This window comes from Protopterus annectens, chromosome 11.part0 (assembly GCF_019279795.1).
Source record: "Protopterus annectens isolate FY-2018-M chromosome 11.part0, PAN1.0, whole genome shotgun sequence".
NCBI lineage: Eukaryota > Metazoa > Chordata > Ceratodontiformes > Protopteridae > Protopterus > Protopterus annectens.
The window spans coordinates 1,062,736,429-1,062,757,115 of record NC_056745.1 but is presented as its reverse complement, the minus strand read 5'-3'; the positions used below and the strand labels follow the sequence as shown (position 1 = coordinate 1,062,757,115).

General features: G+C 36.5%; 1 protein-coding gene across 1 annotated transcript in view; it reads left to right on the top strand.

Annotated features, from left to right (window-relative positions):
* The first annotated feature begins 296 nt into the window (after nucleotides 1-296).
* Nucleotides 297-20,687, top strand: part of LOC122815696 (mucin-19-like) — a 1,162,279-nt gene continuing 1,141,888 nt past the window's right edge. The window contains exon 1 of the mRNA XM_044088411.1: nucleotides 297-382. Coding sequence (XP_043944346.1) covers nucleotides 334-382 — 49 coding nt within the window. The 5' untranslated portion in view covers nucleotides 297-333. The remainder of the gene's footprint in view (nucleotides 383-20,687) is intronic.

Here is a 20,687-nt window from a genome sequence, read left to right as displayed (position 1 = left end):
TGAGTGATGCAATGAAAAATGTAAAGTTATGTAAAAATAAATAATTCAATTCCTTTTCTGACAAAACACCTGTGCAATCTGTTCTAGTTAAATGTTTTGGTGTACCTTGTGAAATGTTATCATGTGGTAGATGCACGAAATGAGATTAGTGCTCTATTTATTTTTCCAGAGGAAGTTTGTGTGTTCAGTTAATGGCGATTACTTTTTCATCTTGTTCAGTTTGCTCTGCCAATTATCTATGCAATTTGTGAGTATATAAGGCTGCAGTTACAATTTTGTTTGAGTACCAAGTTTGCAAGTGTACTGACGTGACTACATTCTTAAATTATTATAATGAATCTGAAAGCATTACTTTTATTTTGGGCATTTTGCTTAGTCAAAGGTAAGATTTCTTTTATTAGTATGATAGTTTGCTTCCAACACTGATGTGCTTTTCTTTTCTTAGTTTTGTTATAGCCTTTTTCTTGAAAGTAATCATGCTGGAACACATTGGTAATGTAGTTTATTAGCTAATCATGCAAAAGATTTACAACAATGCTGAAAAAAGAACTATTTTTATTTATAGGATCATAGGCGGTTACTAGGCTATCAACCCAGAGATCATTTCAAGCCTAGTCGTTTCATCCCAATGTAATACCATAAATTGTCTAATCAATACCCAGGATTGTATTTAGTAATAACTGCCCATGTCCAGGAGGGTTGTGAGGGCTATCCCATATTATTTTACTCAGTCACTTCCTGATATCAGACTTAATGTATGCTTACATGCTTGTGGTAACATTCATTTAGAAATTGTCTGTCTTTTCTTAACGTGTATATGTTTAGAAGTACTGCATAGTATTTGTAAAGTATTAAAAGCCATATAATAATTGAGGTACACGAACAATCAGGCACTTTGGACTTAGAGTGAAAAGTGTATCAAATGCTGATCTTATGTAGATTATACACCTATCTGTATTCTAATTATCAGTGTATCAAATGCTGAGCTTATGTAGATTATACACCTATCTGTATTCTAATTATCAGTGTATCAAATGCTGAGCTTATGTAGATTATACACCTATCTGTATTCTAATTATCAGTGTATCATATGCTGAGCTTATGTAGATTATACACCTATCTGTATTCTAATTATCAGTGTATCAAATGCTGAGCTTATGTAGATTATACACCTATCTGTATTCTAATTATCAGTGTATCAAATGCTGAGCTTATGTAGATTATACACCTATCTGTATTCTAATTATCAGTGTATCAAATGCTGAGCTTATGTAGATTATACACCTATCTGTATTCTAATTATCAGTGTATCAAATGCTGAGCTTATGTAGATTATACACCTATCTGTATTCTAATTATCAGTGTATCAAATGCTGAGCTTATGTAGATTATACACCTATCTGTATTCTAATTATCAGTGTATCAAATGCTGAGCTTATGTAGATTATACACCTATCTGTATTCTAATTATCAGTGTATCAAATGCTGAGCATATGTAGATTATACACCTATCTGTATTCTAATTATCAGTGTATCAAATGCTGAGTTTATGTAGATTATACACCTATCTGTATTCTAATTATCAGTGTATCAAATGCTGAGCTTATGTAGATTATACACCTATCTGTATTCTAATTATCAGTGTATCAAATGCTGAGCTTATGTAGATTATACACCTATCTGTATTCTAATTATCTGTGTATCAAATGCTGAGCTTATGTAGATTATACACCTATCTGTATTCTAATTATCAGTGTATCAAATGCTGAGCTTATGTAGATTATACACCTATCTGTATTCTAATTATCAGTGTATCAAATGCTGAGCTTATGTAGATTATACACCTATCTGTATTCTAATTATCAGTGTATCAAATGCTGAGCTTATGTAGATTATACACCTATCTGTATTCTAATTATCAGTGTATCAAATGCTGAGCTTATGTAGATTATACACCTATCTGTATTCTAATTATCAGTGTATCAAATGCTGAGCTTATGTAGATTATACACCTATCTGTATTCTAATTATCAGTGTATCAAATGCTGAGCTTATGTAGATTATACACCTATCTGTATTCTAATTATCAGTGTATCAAATGCTGAGCTTATGTAGATTATACACCTATCTGTATTCTAATTATCAGTGTATCAAATGCTGATCTTATGTAGATTATACACCTATCTGTATTCTAATTATCAGTGTATCAAATGCTGAGCTTATGTAGATTATACACCTATCTGTATTCTAATTATCAGTGTATCAAATGCTGAGCTTATGTAGATTATACACCTATCTGTATTCTAATTATCAGTGTATCAAATGCTGAGCTTATGTAGATTATACACCTATCTGTATTCTAATTATCAGTGTATCAAATGCTGAGTTTATGTAGATTATACACCTATCTGTATTCTAATTATCTGATATTTCTGCAGAACTCTTCCTTTCCCTTTACTCTCTTGCTTTTATTTTCTGGACACCAGCAACTAATGCATTTCTTTGTAGTTCATAATCCTTATAAGTCTAAGCAACAAAAGGACTTACTAGCCACATCTTGTGATTTAGGAGGTTTAGATTCATAGTACACCAGTTTGCTAAAATTACTTTGTCAGCCTAAACATTTCTGTGGAACAGTATGTAAAAATTTTGCTTGGTGATATAACATATGAACTTAATGTTTGAAATGTGGTTTGTTTTTATAATTGACTTGGGCATTGTACAGCAGCTGAGATTTAAGTACTATATGCTGTCTTTGACTGTGCTGGGGGTGTATGCATTTAACAGTCACTATTCTTTGCTCTGATTTGTGGCTTTGTCACCTTTTGGTTGTAGGTTGCTATGTAGTAATTATGTTTTTAGCAAATTTAAACTAATTAAAGTACTTACCAAAAGATCCTCCCTAGGGTTCAGAAAGATCTCCACCAGTCACATGAATTGCCTATTACAGGCAGGTCAATTTATGTAACAGTCAGAAAATGAGATTCAGAGACAGCTATCACCTAGTGGGAAATACCTAATTATCAGCTCATTAACACATCCAGAATCACACACTGTCTAATGCTACTGCTGTCAAAGCTGACTGGAGTAATGTTTTTCCATCTTTGAAGTAGGTATATATAAATTCAGAGACTGTGGTTGGCTTGCCCCCTGCAAAAAAAAAAAAAAAAAAGTGTTTTAGAGGATTTTCGGAAATTTTTTTTTAATCGATCGACAGTCCAAAAACAGCTGTTGATATATTAACAGCATCCTATGTGTACATAGACACATACACACATACAGGCACATATTTCCACCCATCAACAGACAAGCACCCCCACAATCAATCAATCGATCACACTCTTCGTCTCACACATGCACACACACACACACACACACACACACACACACACACACACACACACACACGCACACACACACACACACACACACACACACACACACACATTCATCCAGCTTCATTCATGCCCCCACAGTCATACCCATTCACCTATACACACTCTAACACCCCCCCACCCCCAAGACTTTGATGAACTTACCTGTACTGTGACGGCTTCTGTTGGAGCAAATGGGTAACCACTGCTTTTGCCAGTATTCCCGATTTCCTATAAAAATTGAAGTTTACTCAGCCAGGTGATTTTTGGAATTTCTCTGCAGTTTATGTCAGAAGCCACCTGCATTTCTGGGGGAGCACATATGGCATGCACCTCTATAAAGAGGACCACCAACCCTGCAGAAGTTCTCTCTAGTAGGAAACCTCAGCAATATAAAAGACTAAAAATTGGAAAGGCTTACCCTGAGTGGGAAAATGGCCATGTTAATGTTTTCCACTCATGGTAAGCCTTTCTGTACCATCAAGCTGTTTTTTTATATAATTCATGGATTGACTTTGTCTTAAATGCTTATTTTTTTTTTAATCTCTTGAGGTAGAGTGGTCTAAAATGAGAAGGCTTAACACAATGTTGAAACATTCTGAGTTAAGGCTTCTGCATTATCTTAAGTCCTTCTAAATCCCAGGAAGTTTGTACTATTCTCTCTTTTTACAATACTTCATTCTGTATTATATGCTGTCTCTTTCTGTCTCAAATTCTTTCTTGAGCTGGAGCGCCTTCTGTGTGGAGTTTGCATGTCCTCCCCATGGTCAAGTGGTGTTCAAAAGACATGCATGAATGGGCGTGCATTCGTTGAAGGGTGGGCAGCGGGCTGGCACCTCGGCACCATAAAAATCGACTGCCAATCATTAGTGGACTGGAGTTCCACTGTGGTGACCTCTAACCCGGAAAAGCCAAAAGAAAAACAACAACAACTTTAATCTTTCCAGAGTTTTTCTGTCTGGGCTTTTACTGAAACTGAAATTTTTACAATTGTACATTTTCAGTCAGATGAAAGAAAGTAAATAAATGAATGAATGAATGAATGAATGAATGAATGAATGAATCAATCAATCAATAAATAAAGACTCAAGACCCATATGCATAACATGAAGGAATGTAGACATAATGTTATGAGTTAAATTAAAATGGCAAAACATATTACTTGAATTATGGATATGTACTGAATTTGTGATTTTTAGTGGCAACCAAAAAATGAAGCATTCAGGACAAAACCAGTCTATGCATTATATAAAAAAAAGCTCCTGGAATAGGTCTTAACATTCCAAAAAGGCAAGATCTTCTGAAGGGAATCCCCTTGAAAATCTCTCTCTCTCTCTCTCTCTCTATATATATATATATATATATATATATATATATATATATATATATATATATGAAATACAAATCATTACTATATCTATCTACCTCTGTGTGTGTGTGTGTGTGTGTGTGTGTGTGTGTGTGTGTGTGTGTGTGTGTGTGTATGTGTGTATATATATATATATATATATATATATATATATATATATATATATATATATATATATATATATATATATATATATATATATATATATATATATATATATATATATATATATATATAGCGTAGTACATGATGTTTATGCACCACATTTGGGGTTGCATCTACCAGAAGGTGTGTCATAGGATCAAAAAATATAAAAGTCTGAAGCAATCAAACAAACCAGAGACAAGCACCACTCTTTCATGTGTGGTAAACTGCCATGCCTGTATATTTATTTCATGATCACTTACTTCTTGAGAGTGTCAGATTCCTGACCTGTGTGTCTAGAGAGGGTCCTGAAGAGGTGTTTCCTGGGAGTTATAGCTGATGGATGAAGGCAGTTTGGAAGGTGTCTTTGAAGTCTGGAAAGAGGTAAAAACTGCTGTCCTGCAAAGGTGAAACTCATGGAACTGTCTCTGACTTCATTGTAAAGCATGTTAAAGGGAAACAAATAGTACTCCTTGTTTTATTTGGTCAACTTTGGAGAAAAATGTGTTATCTATATGAAGGAATATTGAAATTGTATTACCTTAGAAGAGGCCATATTGAAAGGAAGTTTGGAAAAAAAAATACACGAAGTGTTGAAAACAGACTGGATTTTCTGGACGCGCACTGAATATTTGCTGGAAAAGCAATTGTTGAAACAGAACAACACAATTATTTTCTGTTACTTTACTCCCCATAAGATTTGGCATGAAAGTAGTTTTTTTTTTTTTTTAATCCTTGTAAATAAACCTCAGCATAAAACTGAAAAGTTGGTTCCAGAAATTGCTTTTGTTACTACAAACATAATGAACAGAGACATGTTTACACAAATATATATATATATATATATATATATATATATATATATATATATATATATATATATATATATATATGTGTGTCTGTGTGTGTGTGTGTGTGTGTGTGTGTGTGTGTGCGTGTGTATATATACACAGTGTGTGCGCTTATTTATAGTAGCCTCATTTCAATAAGCATCACTATAGCAGAAAATCGTAACACTTGAATTCAACTACTTTAAATGCCCATTTTCGTGGTCAGAATTTGTACAGGTTGCAGTATTTTCCCAACACGGAACTGACATTGATCCAGTGGTTACACATGTTTTGAAGTAGGTGGTACAAAACTTCCTTATTTATCATGCATTGTTTCCTGTCCTCTTTAGTTCTTCAGGCTATAATTTACCACAGTGCTCAACTTATGCAATTCAAAAGTCAAAGTACATATATTCCCACATGACCATTATAGATATAATCCTAATACAGGCCCCTAAACTGATACCCATATCAAAAATAATTTTTCCTTATTTCTAATAACAAGCAAACAAGGTGTGAACTCTAACAAAATAGTAGGTGACTCTTCTAATCAAAGCAAATATATTTTCCTTTCTCTGTAGCCTAAATTAAAGTAACCTGACTAAAGTAGGATTTTAGCTGAACTGTGAAAGGATAGCAAAAACTGTGATGTGTAAACAAAGTAAGAATATGAGCATGTATCCAGTGCAGGAACTCAGGTAAAAGTAACAAATAATCTTCATAAATTCTTGTAACAAAGAATCCTACTATCAACTCAAGTAAGAGGATAAGTGAGAGTGTTGTCCAGTAATATTAGAAAACCATTCCTTTCTCTGTTATGACCGTAACTAAATAAATAAATTTCTTGCTAATAAGAGAGACTTTAATTGAGAAAAGTATACTGAAATAATAGCCAAATCAGTAACTTTCTGAAATTTTGAGAAATAGTTGTAAGACATAACATTTTACAACATCAGTGATAGAGTTCCAGAAGAATGGTAACTTTACAGCTCTGGCGAGCTCAATTCAAAGGTCTGCTCTTGCTGCAAATAACTGTACTGTCCTCGTTGGGATGGATCACTATAATAATACATTATAACATCTCAGTAGATTCCTTAGCTTTGTCATGTTTCTTTTAGGATTTGGGAATATGCATAAATAACTACCTATGTCAGCCATAATACATAACTCGTATAACAAAGATTTCTAGATTAGAGACCGTGTTGCAAAACATCATATAAGTTGTAGGTCACAATACATAACAGATAACACAAACAAAGTATAGAAATTTAAATGTTTTTGTAGGAAGATCTTTAAATTAAAAAAAGCATGCAAGATATACTATTAATAAAGCTTTTCAGCCTAATTTCTAGTCTAAACAACAAACAACATTACAGAGAATAATACCTTTAAACAGTAATGAGGGTCAGTAATGTGACAATGTTTTCCGAATATCAGGAATCAAATACACAGGTGGTGCAAATATCACATTTTAGTCCCACTATACAAAACTTATTTCAGGGTATAATGTGTAGTCTGTCTCAAAATATAACAGAAGAGTAAGTTGCATAGAATTATAAATATTGTTTTGAGAAGTATTAAATTCTTTGTGTAAGTCAATGTAGACTCAAAACAGAAAATAAAGATCTGATTGGAGTGTGAATATCTTGCATCATTTCTGGGACTAAGGCTGCATGTATAAATAGCACTTGTCAGTTCAGATTCTTCCAGGCTGCTGAGCTTTTACTCGATTCTGTAGCATAGGGTACAGCACTCCCTCACCAGATCTTTGTGTCAGCATTAAAGTACACATCTGTCTCCATAATGACCTCAAGCTAGAAATTCAATTTTCTGAACACTTATGGTTGTAAGAGAATTGATTCTACTTCTTTGATTATAGTTACATAAGTTGTCTTATTCTTCTTAATTTTATTCTGTTTTTGGATTGACTTGCTAAAAATATTAGCCATTTTTCCATTTAGACTGCAGTGTACTGTTCATTGCTGTTATTGTGTGCTTTGATAGCATTTTCTGTACTGTATGACTTTGTCAAGGCTTCTTGTTGTCAACATTTCTCTACCAAGGGAATGTCTTGGCCTTTGGCTTAATAGTGGTAGCTTTGTCACTGTAATTTGGGGTGATGTTTTCTTCTTGTCTTTTTACTATATTTGGTTGTCTGAACAGTTGTCCTAAGCAGTCATACAGATTAGGTTTTACCTTTGCCTACTGGTAAATAATTTCTACTTTAGTAGAAACATTTAAGATGGCCTTTCTATTTTTGTGAGTCCTCCACCAAAACTTTGCAACATAATAAATAAAGCATCCAACTCCATTTATTAAAATATTCCTTGCAAGCTCAAAAGGATAACTCCAAGGCATCACATTCTCCGTCATCTTCTGATTTTAGATTGACTTTGATTTTTTCAGCTTCCAAGTCAGCCTCAAAGCCTTTGTTTTTTTTTTCAAAACAGGTTTATTGTTTTAACATATAAGAGAAATATCATAACACTTTTATACAAGTAATTAAAAATAGGTATTATTATAATATTCAACAAAACAACTAAAGTATTTACAAAGACATCCACTACAATCAGATCAATTAATTAAACTAAAATACCATGCTATTGAAATTAAAATTTTTTTAACAAATTTTGTAAATTATCCCATACAATAAAATAAGATGTTTTTCTATTTGTTCTAGTCCTAATTGTGTTTATTTCCATATGGCACACTATATTCATAACATTTTTAAATTCATTGAACGAAGGAGGTGTATCTGAAATCCAATTTCTAGTTATTATTTTCCTAGCCACTGCTAGAACAGACCATAACAAGGGAAGCTTAACCTTTTTAACACTTTGAGGTACAGGTGTGTTGAATAATATAAGAGATTTAGAAATAATGAAATTATCTGTAAAAAGAGCCTGCAAAAATTCATTAATTGACTTCCAGTATTCTTTCAACTTTATACAGTCATAAAACATATGAGCCCAGTCAGCATTAATTTCTACATTACATCTCTTACATAGATTATCTTTATTATTTATTTTATTCATCATCAAAGGTGTATAAAAAGATCTATGTAAAAATTTCCATGTATAAAGTCTCAAAGCCTTTGTTTTGAAGCATTCTGTATCAAAGCAGCTGTCAGTGAAGTGACCAAGTCTGTTAAAGATAATACTCTGAAGAGATCCTGTTTTCTTCATTGTGATCTGAGACAGGCATATTAGCATTGAATCCGCTGTGAAAAAAGATTCATCTGAAGGTAGTAAGAAAATGTGCTTTGCCTGTTCTGCTGATTACTGAAAATATAATGTCCTGTATCACAACAGGTGCTCCATTATCTGTTTTTTTTTCCCCCAGCGGTTATTGAAGAAGCTCCCTTAATTGTGGATATTAGTTAAACACACCATGTTATTAAAAATTCAGTTTGTCATAGGTTCATAGGTAGGTACTAGGCTATTGGCCCAAGGGCCTAAGTAATCCTAGCCAACCAGGATCCCTGGCTTATGCCACCCAAGAAAGTTATTTTCCTGTGTCCCATCCCTCTGAAATAAGCATAGTTATATCAAAAAATGGGTAATTATGTGTGAAAGTTATTAAAATACAACCAAAATAAAGGCTCATTTAAAACTGCAAATTAATAAACCAGTATTTACTACTTTGAGCACACACATCTTTACATACTCTTGTAGATTTATATATACATGCCATCTCACACAAAAGCAGACATATTTGGATTGTTTTTTTCCTGTGTTATCTTCAATTTGTTTATATACATATGTTTATGTGCATGCTGTGTTAAGCATTGCTGCTTGGTGTTATAAACACTGGCTCTAGGCAATTCGGCTACATTAACTAATGTTGATGTGACACCATAACCCCATTTAAAAATGGGGTTGATGATGATGATGATGATCAATGCCAATTTTCACTGATGCTGAGATGTTCTCCTACTCCTGCTGCTTTTGATGATGACTAAGGGAAGATTGTAGTGGTTGTTTTTGTGATGCATCAAAAGTTTGCCGGGCTCTCTATTTCACATTTGTATTCAGTCAACCAGTCAGTACTAGCCGCCACCCCTCCTCACACACGCACTGTCTCACCACCTTACACTTTCAATCAAGAGTAATTAAGATTTCCTCAGTGACTCCCACATTTTGGCATTGATTCCTAGATCAGAAATAATGACTTCCCTACAGCAACCTTTGTTAGGCATCAGTGCCTAGATACCATGTATTGAATCAACAGCCTTGAGCTTAATGGTGGCTTTGACAGCATCACCTTTGATAATGATTCCCCCCGCTCCAACTGGAGTCCTTAATTCATCTGCTGGCCTAAGGATGTCAGTGCCACAGCTATTCAGCTCCATCTGGAGTCCTTGATTCATCTGCTGGCCTAAGGATATCAGTGCCAATGTCAACACCTATCCTTTCTGTGCTGACATCAGTGCAGGCGTTTTTGATAGCAGGCGTCGATTTGATGGACGTCTCAGTTCCTGTGCCACGTTTGGCTCTTATGTCAATCCCATATCAATATAGTCCTATTGCTGTCCTTCCACCCATCATATCCTTGTGCTAATATCAGTCTGATCTCCAAGTATATTTGACGAGTCATGATCCTCACACCTTTCCTGTGAGGAAAGTCATTGTTAGCTTTAGAAGGTAGTTTTCGTCATCTAAGTTGCCACCCCCCAAACTGTTCCATAAGAAGTCCAGGTATAAAGACTTACTGACAGTCCCTCCAGCTGCTAACATGGTGGATGACACTGGGGACACTGATTTCCAGGTATCTACATAATGACCCCAGACTTTGAAAATGCCTGGACGTGATGACATCAAGGAGAGACTTGGCCACCCAACCATGTGTTGTCCTTACAATGAACTCAGCAGAAGGCCCTTAGGTTCTTCCACTGTACTTTGTGCATGTTCCCAACTTTAGCCAGTATTGTTATGGTACCTGTCATGGCTACATGGTCTCTCCCAATACAGTGATGACTAGTACCAGAAAAGCAGATGGGCTTTTTCGTCCTCCTAGAGACTGGAGTTTCTAGTCAGATAATCCTAAGTCTGAAACTTTGGCATGGTCTGCAGCTCTTAAGAAGTTTAATCTACTACAGAACCCTGATGAACATCTGTCAGACAAAAAGTCCAAAGCTTTTGAATGCTTAAGAAAGTACATCTATGTATCTTCATACTTTTTAAGAGTTTTCTCTTAACTATTTGGGCCATATAGTGGACTTTTCAAGAAAATATCTGATGAAATAATCCAAACCACAGATTATTTAGTAGATGGTCATCAATGAGAAGTTGAATTCCCATTCTTAACTGCATTTGTCATGGTGAGCCTTACTCTGAAAGTGGATTTCAGTACAGCTGAATGTTCAGAGAGAGTTAGGGTATCTGGCATTGCTGGTTATAGGCATGCTTTAGATCGACTAAGCTCACTGAGGACTTCAAGGCTGCATTCTTAAACATTCATTTTCCCTAGTCTTGGAATTTCTGACCATCAAATGGAAGAATACATGAGGAAGACATTTTTTTGTTGCTGGAGTTCATATTCCTAGGGAATCCAGTTCTCCGTCTGGCAAATGAACAGATGCCTGTGCATGTCCACGAATGGTCCTTCAGCTTCGCAGTGGTGAGGAATAGGGGAAGTTGTGCTGTGTCCAGTCTGCATCCCTGAGCAACACTAAGTACAAGGATTTCCTCATCATTATTCCCATCACTGGACAGACACTCAAGGGATGTTGTAGTCCACAGTTGCTCAAATGGTCCCCTTTGTACTTTCACCATTTCCTTTGATAACAAATTTTATCCAGTAGGTGAAGCTTTTCAAAGCCAGATTCATTTGCATTGATCTTTATTAACTAGGGAAGATTTGGTTTCCTTTACCTGTTGACCCATCCAGGAGGCAAATATCGTATGGACATTTATTCATTGTAGCTTGTTACCTGGATTCACTACTTCTAGTACTTGCCAGTAATCCATCTTAGTTATCCATCTTAGACAGTGTTACTATACTGTCTCCAGCCAAGAAACCCAGAAGCCAAAAAACTTGGCAGGTCAAATAGGCATACTTTTCAGTTTGGGATGAATCTAAGGTGTTAAATGTCTTTTCCACTCTAATCCCTGCTGTACTCTACTACTTAGTCGCTATCTTTTACTATGGTTTGAATTATTCATCAATTAAAATTTGAATGGCTGCCATTTTTAATTTTCTCCAAGGTCAGCATAGCTCATCTTTATGTCTCCGTGGCCTTTTTTAAAGACATTTTCTTGCTGAGGCCTCTCTTATGTGACTCATTGCCTCCCAGTGACTTATATTTTATTTTAATAAAATTGACATAAGCTCCCTCTTTACATGTCATGATTGATGATTTAAAAACCACTGCTTTGGAAAATATTTCCTTTGGTAGATGTCACTTTTGTTAAAAGAGTTTCAGAATTACATGCTCACTGCAGCTAATGTAAATCAGAGTATGTATGTGTTCTTTCCTCATTACTACAAGAATGGGGAGTACTTCCTGCAATGCATGGATGAATACTGAATGTCACATACTACTTAGGAGTAAGCCCTTCAGAAAATATTCTCACTTGTCTATTTCCTTTGATCCCAGTTCTATGGGACAAAAGGTTTCAAAAACTAACATTGCCAGATTGCTATCCCAGTGCAATACATGTTCTGCTTTACAGGAGATACCCTTGCTTATGCTTCTTAAGGCCAAGTTTGTGACAGCTATGGCTACCACCACAGCTTTCTTTACAAATGCATGTCTAGATAACATTTGTGTAGATGTGACTTGGCCATGATGACTGAATACCATTGTGAAACACTACAAATTATATCAGATTTGTAGGGCATTATCTTCTTCTGGGGTCACTGTTTTCAAGGAAAGGAAACAGTACCATTTTCGGCATGGAACAATGTACCATTTCATCAGTTGGACCTTCTTCCAGCCATGAAAAGAAAAAGATTGTTAAGTAGCCTTTGGCACCATAGTAGGTTGATTATTCACCTCAGCCACAGGTGGGTGACTCTGCTGTGGCCAAAGCTAATCTCTTTCTTTGCATCTCTTTGATGCAGTCCATATAGCTACCACGGACCAGTATTAAATGCATCCAATGCAGCTGTAGGGAGCTCATTAGGGGACAATAGATAGCCACTCTTATTGGCCTTAAGAGAAGGGGCAGGGGATGTGTCCCTGTTTATCCAGAATGTTGCGCCCATCCCTGTGGAAGTTATTGCAATTAATTATGGCTATGTCTCCTCACAAACTCCTGTTAAAAATGGACAAAAAACTAAACATTTCTTTTCTCCTGTGTCAGTTACTCTGGGCAGGAGTAATTTATTGGGCTTGTCTCAGGGTGCTGTGCAGGCTTCTGGCCCTTCTTATAAGGCTGTTTTCAATTAAAGGAAAAGGGATTTATATTTCCCTGATGAGGCTCAAGAACTGGAATCTGTAGGGGAATGTGAAGGGGCAGACTTATTTTTTTCTCCTAATGTTTCTAATTCAGATTCTGAGGATGTGTGATATCTGTTACTCTCTGTGAGGGTTCTCTTTTTCTGACGTTATTTCCAAGATGAATCAACATTTTCTGTGGGAGATTACTGAGGTCTGTCAGTACCTCAGAAAATATTATCATGTCTTATAACTGAAAACTCCCAAACCTTCACCTATCCCTCCAATTTCATCTGATCTGGAGGATGTTTTTGTCACAACCTACAATTTCCCCTGATAATCAGCCTGCTGCCCCCTAAAAAAGCAACTTGTAAAATGTTCCTCAGCCTTTCAAGTTTTTATACACCATTCTCAGACCTGACCCAGCAGCTATAGCTTTACTGAATCCAGTTGCTGCTAAACATATTGTTAATTCTAATACATCTCCTTCTGATAAAGATGGGAAAGTTTTTGATAAGTTTGGGGAAATGTATGCTTCTGCAAATTTAATTTTTACATTGCTAAACTGTCAGGCTCATAGGTTGAAATTTATCCTAATTGTGAAAGTATAAAGAATGCATTGGCATCAGTTTCCTTTTTGTGAGGAAAGATCTACAATGTGTAATTTCGTTTCTTCTGCTTCTCAAGTCACTACTCATTTTTCAAAGTGAGTTTATGACTCTGTAGGTACTACTTCTGGGCAGCTGCCACTGGAACTGAGACCATGTGTCTATCTGCATTCTCAGAACTTCCCAGAAGATGCCAAAAACGAAATTTTGAATTCCCCCTTGCAGAGAGATTTAGTTTTTGGACCTTCTGCTTCAGAAGTTCTCAAAAAGTGTGATGGCAGAAGAAAGCTGATTCTGGGAATCTCTTATATTTTTCATCCATCCATTCTTCTCTAAGTTTTTCAGTGGATTCTTTGCTTCCTCATTTAACTTTGGCAAGAAACAAAATAGCAGTCTCAGCAGAATGCTGGCAAGCAGGCATTAAAAAAAAGGAAAAAAAAACAGTGGTAGGGAAATTCCAAAAAGAAAGAATAAGGACAGTCAAATAAGTCAGAGTGACTATGTGAGGGACCCTGGCATCCACCCACCCCCAACAGTCCATCAATCCTCCCAGAAAGTCTGAATTAACATTTTTCTTTGCAACAGATAGTTTTAGACAAATAAGTCCTGAATGTTATCCATCTAGGCTACAGATACTACATACAGCAGTGGGAGGAGCTTCCTCCTTTCCAGAGGATTACTCCTTATCCGATAGACTGGTGCCAAAGAAAGAAGATTCTTGATAACTTTTAGGATCTTTCATTCCTAAACCAGTTAGTGATAGTGCCTAAGTTCAAAATACTTTCACTTCATACCTATTGCACCTTTTCCTCATTTGAGTTTCTTAGTAAACCTATATATAAAAGATGCATATCTTCACATGCCCATTCATCCAGATTTTAAGCATTTGTTAAGGTTTTATATGTTTGGATAACACTATCAGTTCTCAGCCTTATATTGTGTGCTATCCACTGCTCCATGGGTGTTCACAAAGTGTCTAGTTCCTGTGACAGTTCATTGCAGGCTACAGGGGTATCTATATTTTTCCATACTTAGATTACTTGCTTTGCATAATCTTTTTCAAAGTGTAAGTAATTTCTCTCTTGGGTCAGACATCTCCTGCATAGGCTGAGATTTCACGAGAACATTCAAAAGACTTCCGACTTGCTCTCAGGGGATTGTTTTTCTGGCATGCCTGTTGGACACTTCAGCACAAAGAGCTTTTCTTCCGGATGCAAAAATAGATTTCTATTTAGACCTATTTCTAGGGTTTTCCACTCAGACTTCAGTCTCTTCAAGGGACTTCTTCAGGAGTCTGTGTCTCATGGCTTCCAATATTCTTATGCTACCTGTTGCAAGACTCCACATGACAACGATACAGTGATAGCTTATAGGTTCATAGGTTAGTACTAAGCTAACTGCCCTTGTGAGCCATTGTAAGCCTAGCCAATTATCCCTTGTGAGACTCAAACCCTGCACCTTGTGTTTGTAAGGCAAACACCTTAACTATTAGGCCATCCTCCCAACCCCTGAAAGCTGAAATGTCTTTGGTCCCAGCTTCAGTACCTATTGTCTTCTTGAATTCCAGTTTTGGAATTTGTAAAAATGGAAATCATGTAGTAGAGACATCATATTTCCCAGAATCCTGGTCTTCCATTCTTCCCTGTGGCTCCAAAGCAATCAGGCACAACAGAAGCCTCAGGCTTTGCTAGGGGAGTAGTGTCAATGGGCATAAAAGTGCAGTGTCTTTCGAAAAAACCAACAGACCAAACACTTAAACATGAAAGAGATGCTGTCTCTTATAAATGTTCTACACTCTCTGAATCATTAGTGGTCCCTAGGAACTCTTCATGTTTTACAGATAACACCACAGTAATGTAGTGCATAAACAAGCAAGAGGGAGCAAGATCTTACCCCTATGCAGACTAGCTATGTTAGCATGGGATATAGCTTTACAGCAAAATCTAACTCTACAGGCAGACCCTCACAAATGAAAAATGAATCAGGAGGTCTTCTAAGATTTGATCCATCTGGTGAAAATTCCGCAGAGTGAACTTTTTCATCCTCTCTTAACAAACAACTAGAAAAATTCTGTTCCAGGGCTTCAATAAAGAAGGTCTAGAAAAAAATGCCTTTTCTTTTACTTGGACATGAATGTTCCTGTATGCTTTTCCACCTTTTCCGCTTATTTCCAAGGTACTGATCATTCTGGTAACTGCCTTCTGGCCCAGGCAACACTAGTTTTCAGTTCTTTTGGAATTGGCCAGGTACAATTACCACAGGCATCCTCACAGACTGGATTTACTCACACAAGGTTAGAGATGTTTGATACATCCCTATCACAAATAGCTACAACTAATTGCATAGATAATAGGGTCTTAATACCTTTTAGGAACCTGTTTTCTCAGGACTTGCAGCAGGTATTAATTCAGGCAAGAAAACTGAGTACTAGAAAAATCATGTATTAGTTCTCTTATTTTACAGTATTTGTATAAGCTACTATCATATGGCTTTTCTTAATCCTCCTTTAGGGTTCATTTGTCAGCCATTTCAGTATGTGTGTCCATGGGTCCCCCTCTTTCAATGGAGTCTAATTGGAAAATATTGTTGAAAGGGGTCCCTTAATAAGCCTGCTAGAAAACCAGCGTCTCATCCTTGGGATCTTAATTTTGTGTTTGAGACACTAACACTTGCTCCTTTTGAACCAGCTCATCAGGCTGACTTGCGTTCTTAACATGGAAAATAGTTTTATTTACTGCTCTGACTTCTGAAAGAAGAGTGTTTTGAGTTGCAAGCTCTTATTGCTCGGTCAACCTTAGCTGATTTTCCACAGAGATAGGGCTTCTTTGTCTACTAATCATTCCTTTGTGCTTAAAGTTGTATATGAGTTTACTTTAAGCCAATCTATCCAGCTCACTGTCTCTTTTCCAGAACCTGAAATTAAGAGAGAAAGGATACTTCATACTTTGGATGTCCACAGACAACTCAGGTACTTTCTTGACAGAACAAAATCTTTCAGAATTTCTGATGAGTTGTTCATTCCTTGTGAAGGTAAGAAGAAGGGACAACGTGTATCAAAGCAGACTATTTCCAAATGGTTGTCTCAGGTTATTACCTTTTGTTATTCCCTCCACAACAAAACTCTACCAGCGCATTAGCTTCATCTGTGTTTTTTATTTTTGGGAAGGGTTGTACTGTAGAAGTATTCTAGAAGCAGCAGCTCGGTCCTCTGTGCATACATTTAAACAGCACTATAAACTACATACCTTCTCCAGTTCTAGGACAGGCTTTTCTAGGATCATTCTCCAGGATGTCTTTGATCCTTCCGCTTCCCAGTTCTATTATGCTATGATAATATACCTGTAAGCTTAGGCTACTGCAGCAGCAGTCATAATGATATATGTAGTACAGCAAAACTACCATAACAGTAGATGTTCGAATGATTACTGCTGCAATAGCCACTCCCTACCTCCACCCCCCTTAGTTTTGTATGTTTTGCATGCCAGGGTGGGAATGCATTTTTTTTCTTTTCCTCGAAATATCTTAAGGCTTTGCCTTCTTCTCTCAGTTTGCATGAAAGCTATGAAGGGCTTGCACCCAAACCTGAATAGTTTGGGAGTGCAGAAGGTGCCCTGAAGCCTTGGAAGCTTGATGGCTGCTATATTGTATGCAGGATATAACCCATATAGCTTAGATTACTGCAACAATGATCATTCGGACATCTAATATTACTGTACGTTTACTTACACAACTGCACTTTCTTCATATTTCACTGAATAAAATGTAAATATGAGAGAGCCATTCATGCAATACCCTGGTGTTGTGGAAACAAAACAAATTTCAAAAGAGGAGTCATGGCTTACAAAAACCATGAGTACTCTGCCCCAGTACATCTTACATCTGGCTGAAGCTGTTTATGCTTAAATATAGTGATTACCCTGTGCTATTAACATACTGATGCATGTCTCATATTGATCATTCTCACATATGTTTGTGTCCTTTTACACTAATTGCTGCACAAACCTCTAAAGGCTGTTTATGAGAAAGGTAATGCATTATAGCCCACACACCCAGTCCACAAACCAAATGACATAAACAGTTACATTCAAACATTGTAGACAGGTCCAACAAGATATATAAACACACCTTTTCTTTCCCTAAGGAGAGCCATCACTATGAAATATGATAATAGAATGTCTCAGTATTCAGAAGCACACCAGAAATATTGTTGGTCACTCGGTACATTTATTGAAAAAGACATTGATGACTCTGCATTTTCTGCTGTGTAATTATATACAGCTATAAAGACTCCCTATAAGAAGACAGTGGACCAAAACGTTTAGTATTCCTTTTGTCAGATAATCATTATTACCATCTGCCCTTTATTTTGCGGCTTTCCAGACCATGTGCATTACTTTTTTTCCTTCCATTTTTCACATTTTTCCTTACTCGTCAGAAGCCGTAAATTTGTATATGCTCTGAAGTGCATTTTTCTTTTTTTTTTTCTTTTTATACAATCTTTTCATACAATGATGCTTGAACAGAAATTATGATTAAGTAAAGGAAATAAATTCACTGTTGCTGTTCAGCTTTAGTGTTCCTTGCATCTTTTCAACATACCTCTCCTGACCAAAGACAGCACAGCAATAATCATTCAGGAAATAACTCAGAAAAGCTAGGCCCTAAGCCATAGGTTTACAGATGCGGGTGCATTTTGGAGCATTTTCTCAGCCTTTAATCTAGTGGTGGCCTAAACAAAAATCATGAGAAAAAAACGAATTTCAGTCTTATTTTTTTTCTTTCAAGAAAGACATAAGTTGTGGCCAAGGCTTAATGTTCAAAGCTGACAAAATAGTAGCTCACAATAAACTAACAAGTCAGTTGTTGTGGGAATACATATATCTTATCTGGGAATACTGCCCATCTCTCTAACCCCTCACAAAAGAGGGTCACTGTCTATGCATATCTAGACTGGGAGGAAAGCAGAGGTTCAACTTGCCTTAGTCATATATTTTAAGTGACTGCTGATAAACTCATACATAGGATGCCTCCTCACTCCTCACCTCTAACCCTCAAAGGCAGCCACCTGTATATGTGCCTGATGTGTAATTGTGAGGAAAGTGAAAAAAATAATGATCACAGTAATATATTCTAATTTCTTGCTCCTAGACAGTACACTGCCCCTACACATGCTATAGTAACCTTCTTTGTATACCTCTGAGGTTTGTGAGAAAAGTAAAAAAAAAAAATGACCGCACTGTGGCCAGGCGGCCAGCACAAACACAAGCTATAATGACCTCATATGCACACCTTTAAGGTTTGACTGTCATGAGAATTAAAGAAGGAATATCCACACAATCCTCAGCCTCCCGTAACATGAAACAGTCTTCTGTACCCACACATCTGAGCAGGGATGGTTTTAGAATGGGTGTGGTTGAAAATAGAGGCTGTTATCAGCTTTATCCTAAAAGGGTCATCACAAAGCTGTTCAGGTTAAAGAGCGTAATCAGAAAATTGATACATTTTTTCTGGAACCAGCAACAGCTTTTGTGGGGGCCCCCATAGAGTCAAGGATAATAAAGGGAGCCCCCTGCATCCATTTGTACAGTCTGGGGAGTGGGGACCACCAGACTCTGAGATGATTTAAGTATCTGAATGTTCAGTGATATATTGCATGCCTTACTTTTGAAACAAAATTACTTGCTAGGTACATTTTTTACTAGTACCCAGAAGAATGATATACGTGTCCTGGCATTATTGGGTGTGTGCATAGATAAAAATCAGTGATAAATTTTACATAGATACACACACACACACACACACACACACACACACACACACACACACACACACACACACACACACACACACACACACACACATGCACACCACACGCATAAGCCATAGCATTACTACTTTTGTACTAATTTCAGCAAATAATATTACATTGTGTAAAACTGGTATTGCCACACCAGACCAGTGATTGCTGTTTAGCAGCCATCAAACAACAACAGGGATAAATCACTTTTATTTACCTTATTGAGGAGTAATACATAGCTGTCACTGCCCCTGATTTCAAAGAAATTCCCTGATTTTATTCAGTTCTTTTTAAAAAAGTTTGATTTGATGGTAAACCGTTCAGGATTTCAAACAGTTAACAAATCCAGTCATCAGCGTTTCATACTTATTGTCCAAAAATACATGTTGATGCAAAAGGTTATTCTATTAACTTTTTAAAACAGGGGTGCCCAACCTTTTGGCTTGCCGGGGCTGCATTGAGTGAACAGAAATTGTCTTGGGGCCGCATATAAAATATATCATATAGTTAACTCTTTCGCTGCCACAGGAGACCAAAGTCAACCTTCTGGCTGTAGTGTAGATGCATTCGAACAATTAATAAATGTAATAAATGCCTAATATTTGCCTTAAAATTCTAATTCTCATTCTGATTTTAATTCTCTAATCTAACAGTTAACTCTAACATCTTAGTTAATATATAGATTTTTTTTTACAAATAAATAGATATTTACTACAGCACTAGCATTTCTCACTGGGAAAACCACTCCAGCCGTCCATCTACAGACAATGTCAACATTAGCAGTCCTACAATACTATAATCCAGAAAAATAAGCCAACAAATTTGCAATAAAGTAAACAATTCATATTACTGACTTAATAAAACAATTCTGAATAAGCTACAAGAGGGTCTCACCCAAACAAATGACTGATGCCAGAAACATGGTCTCAAGCTAAATGCCAAAAAATGCACAATCATCCCCTTTGAGGAGAGTGATGTCCCCACAAATTATCACATTAATAACAATGTTGTAAGCACACAATCAGTCGTGAGGTGCTTGGGCACCCAGGTTGATAGAAACCTGAGTTTTGACCACCACGTTGTCTCCGTTGTACAGAAAGCTTTTTACATGGCCCACCTCATTAATAAGGGTATCTCATCCAGGGACAAGGAGGTCATAACATCCCTGTATTCGTCCTTTACAA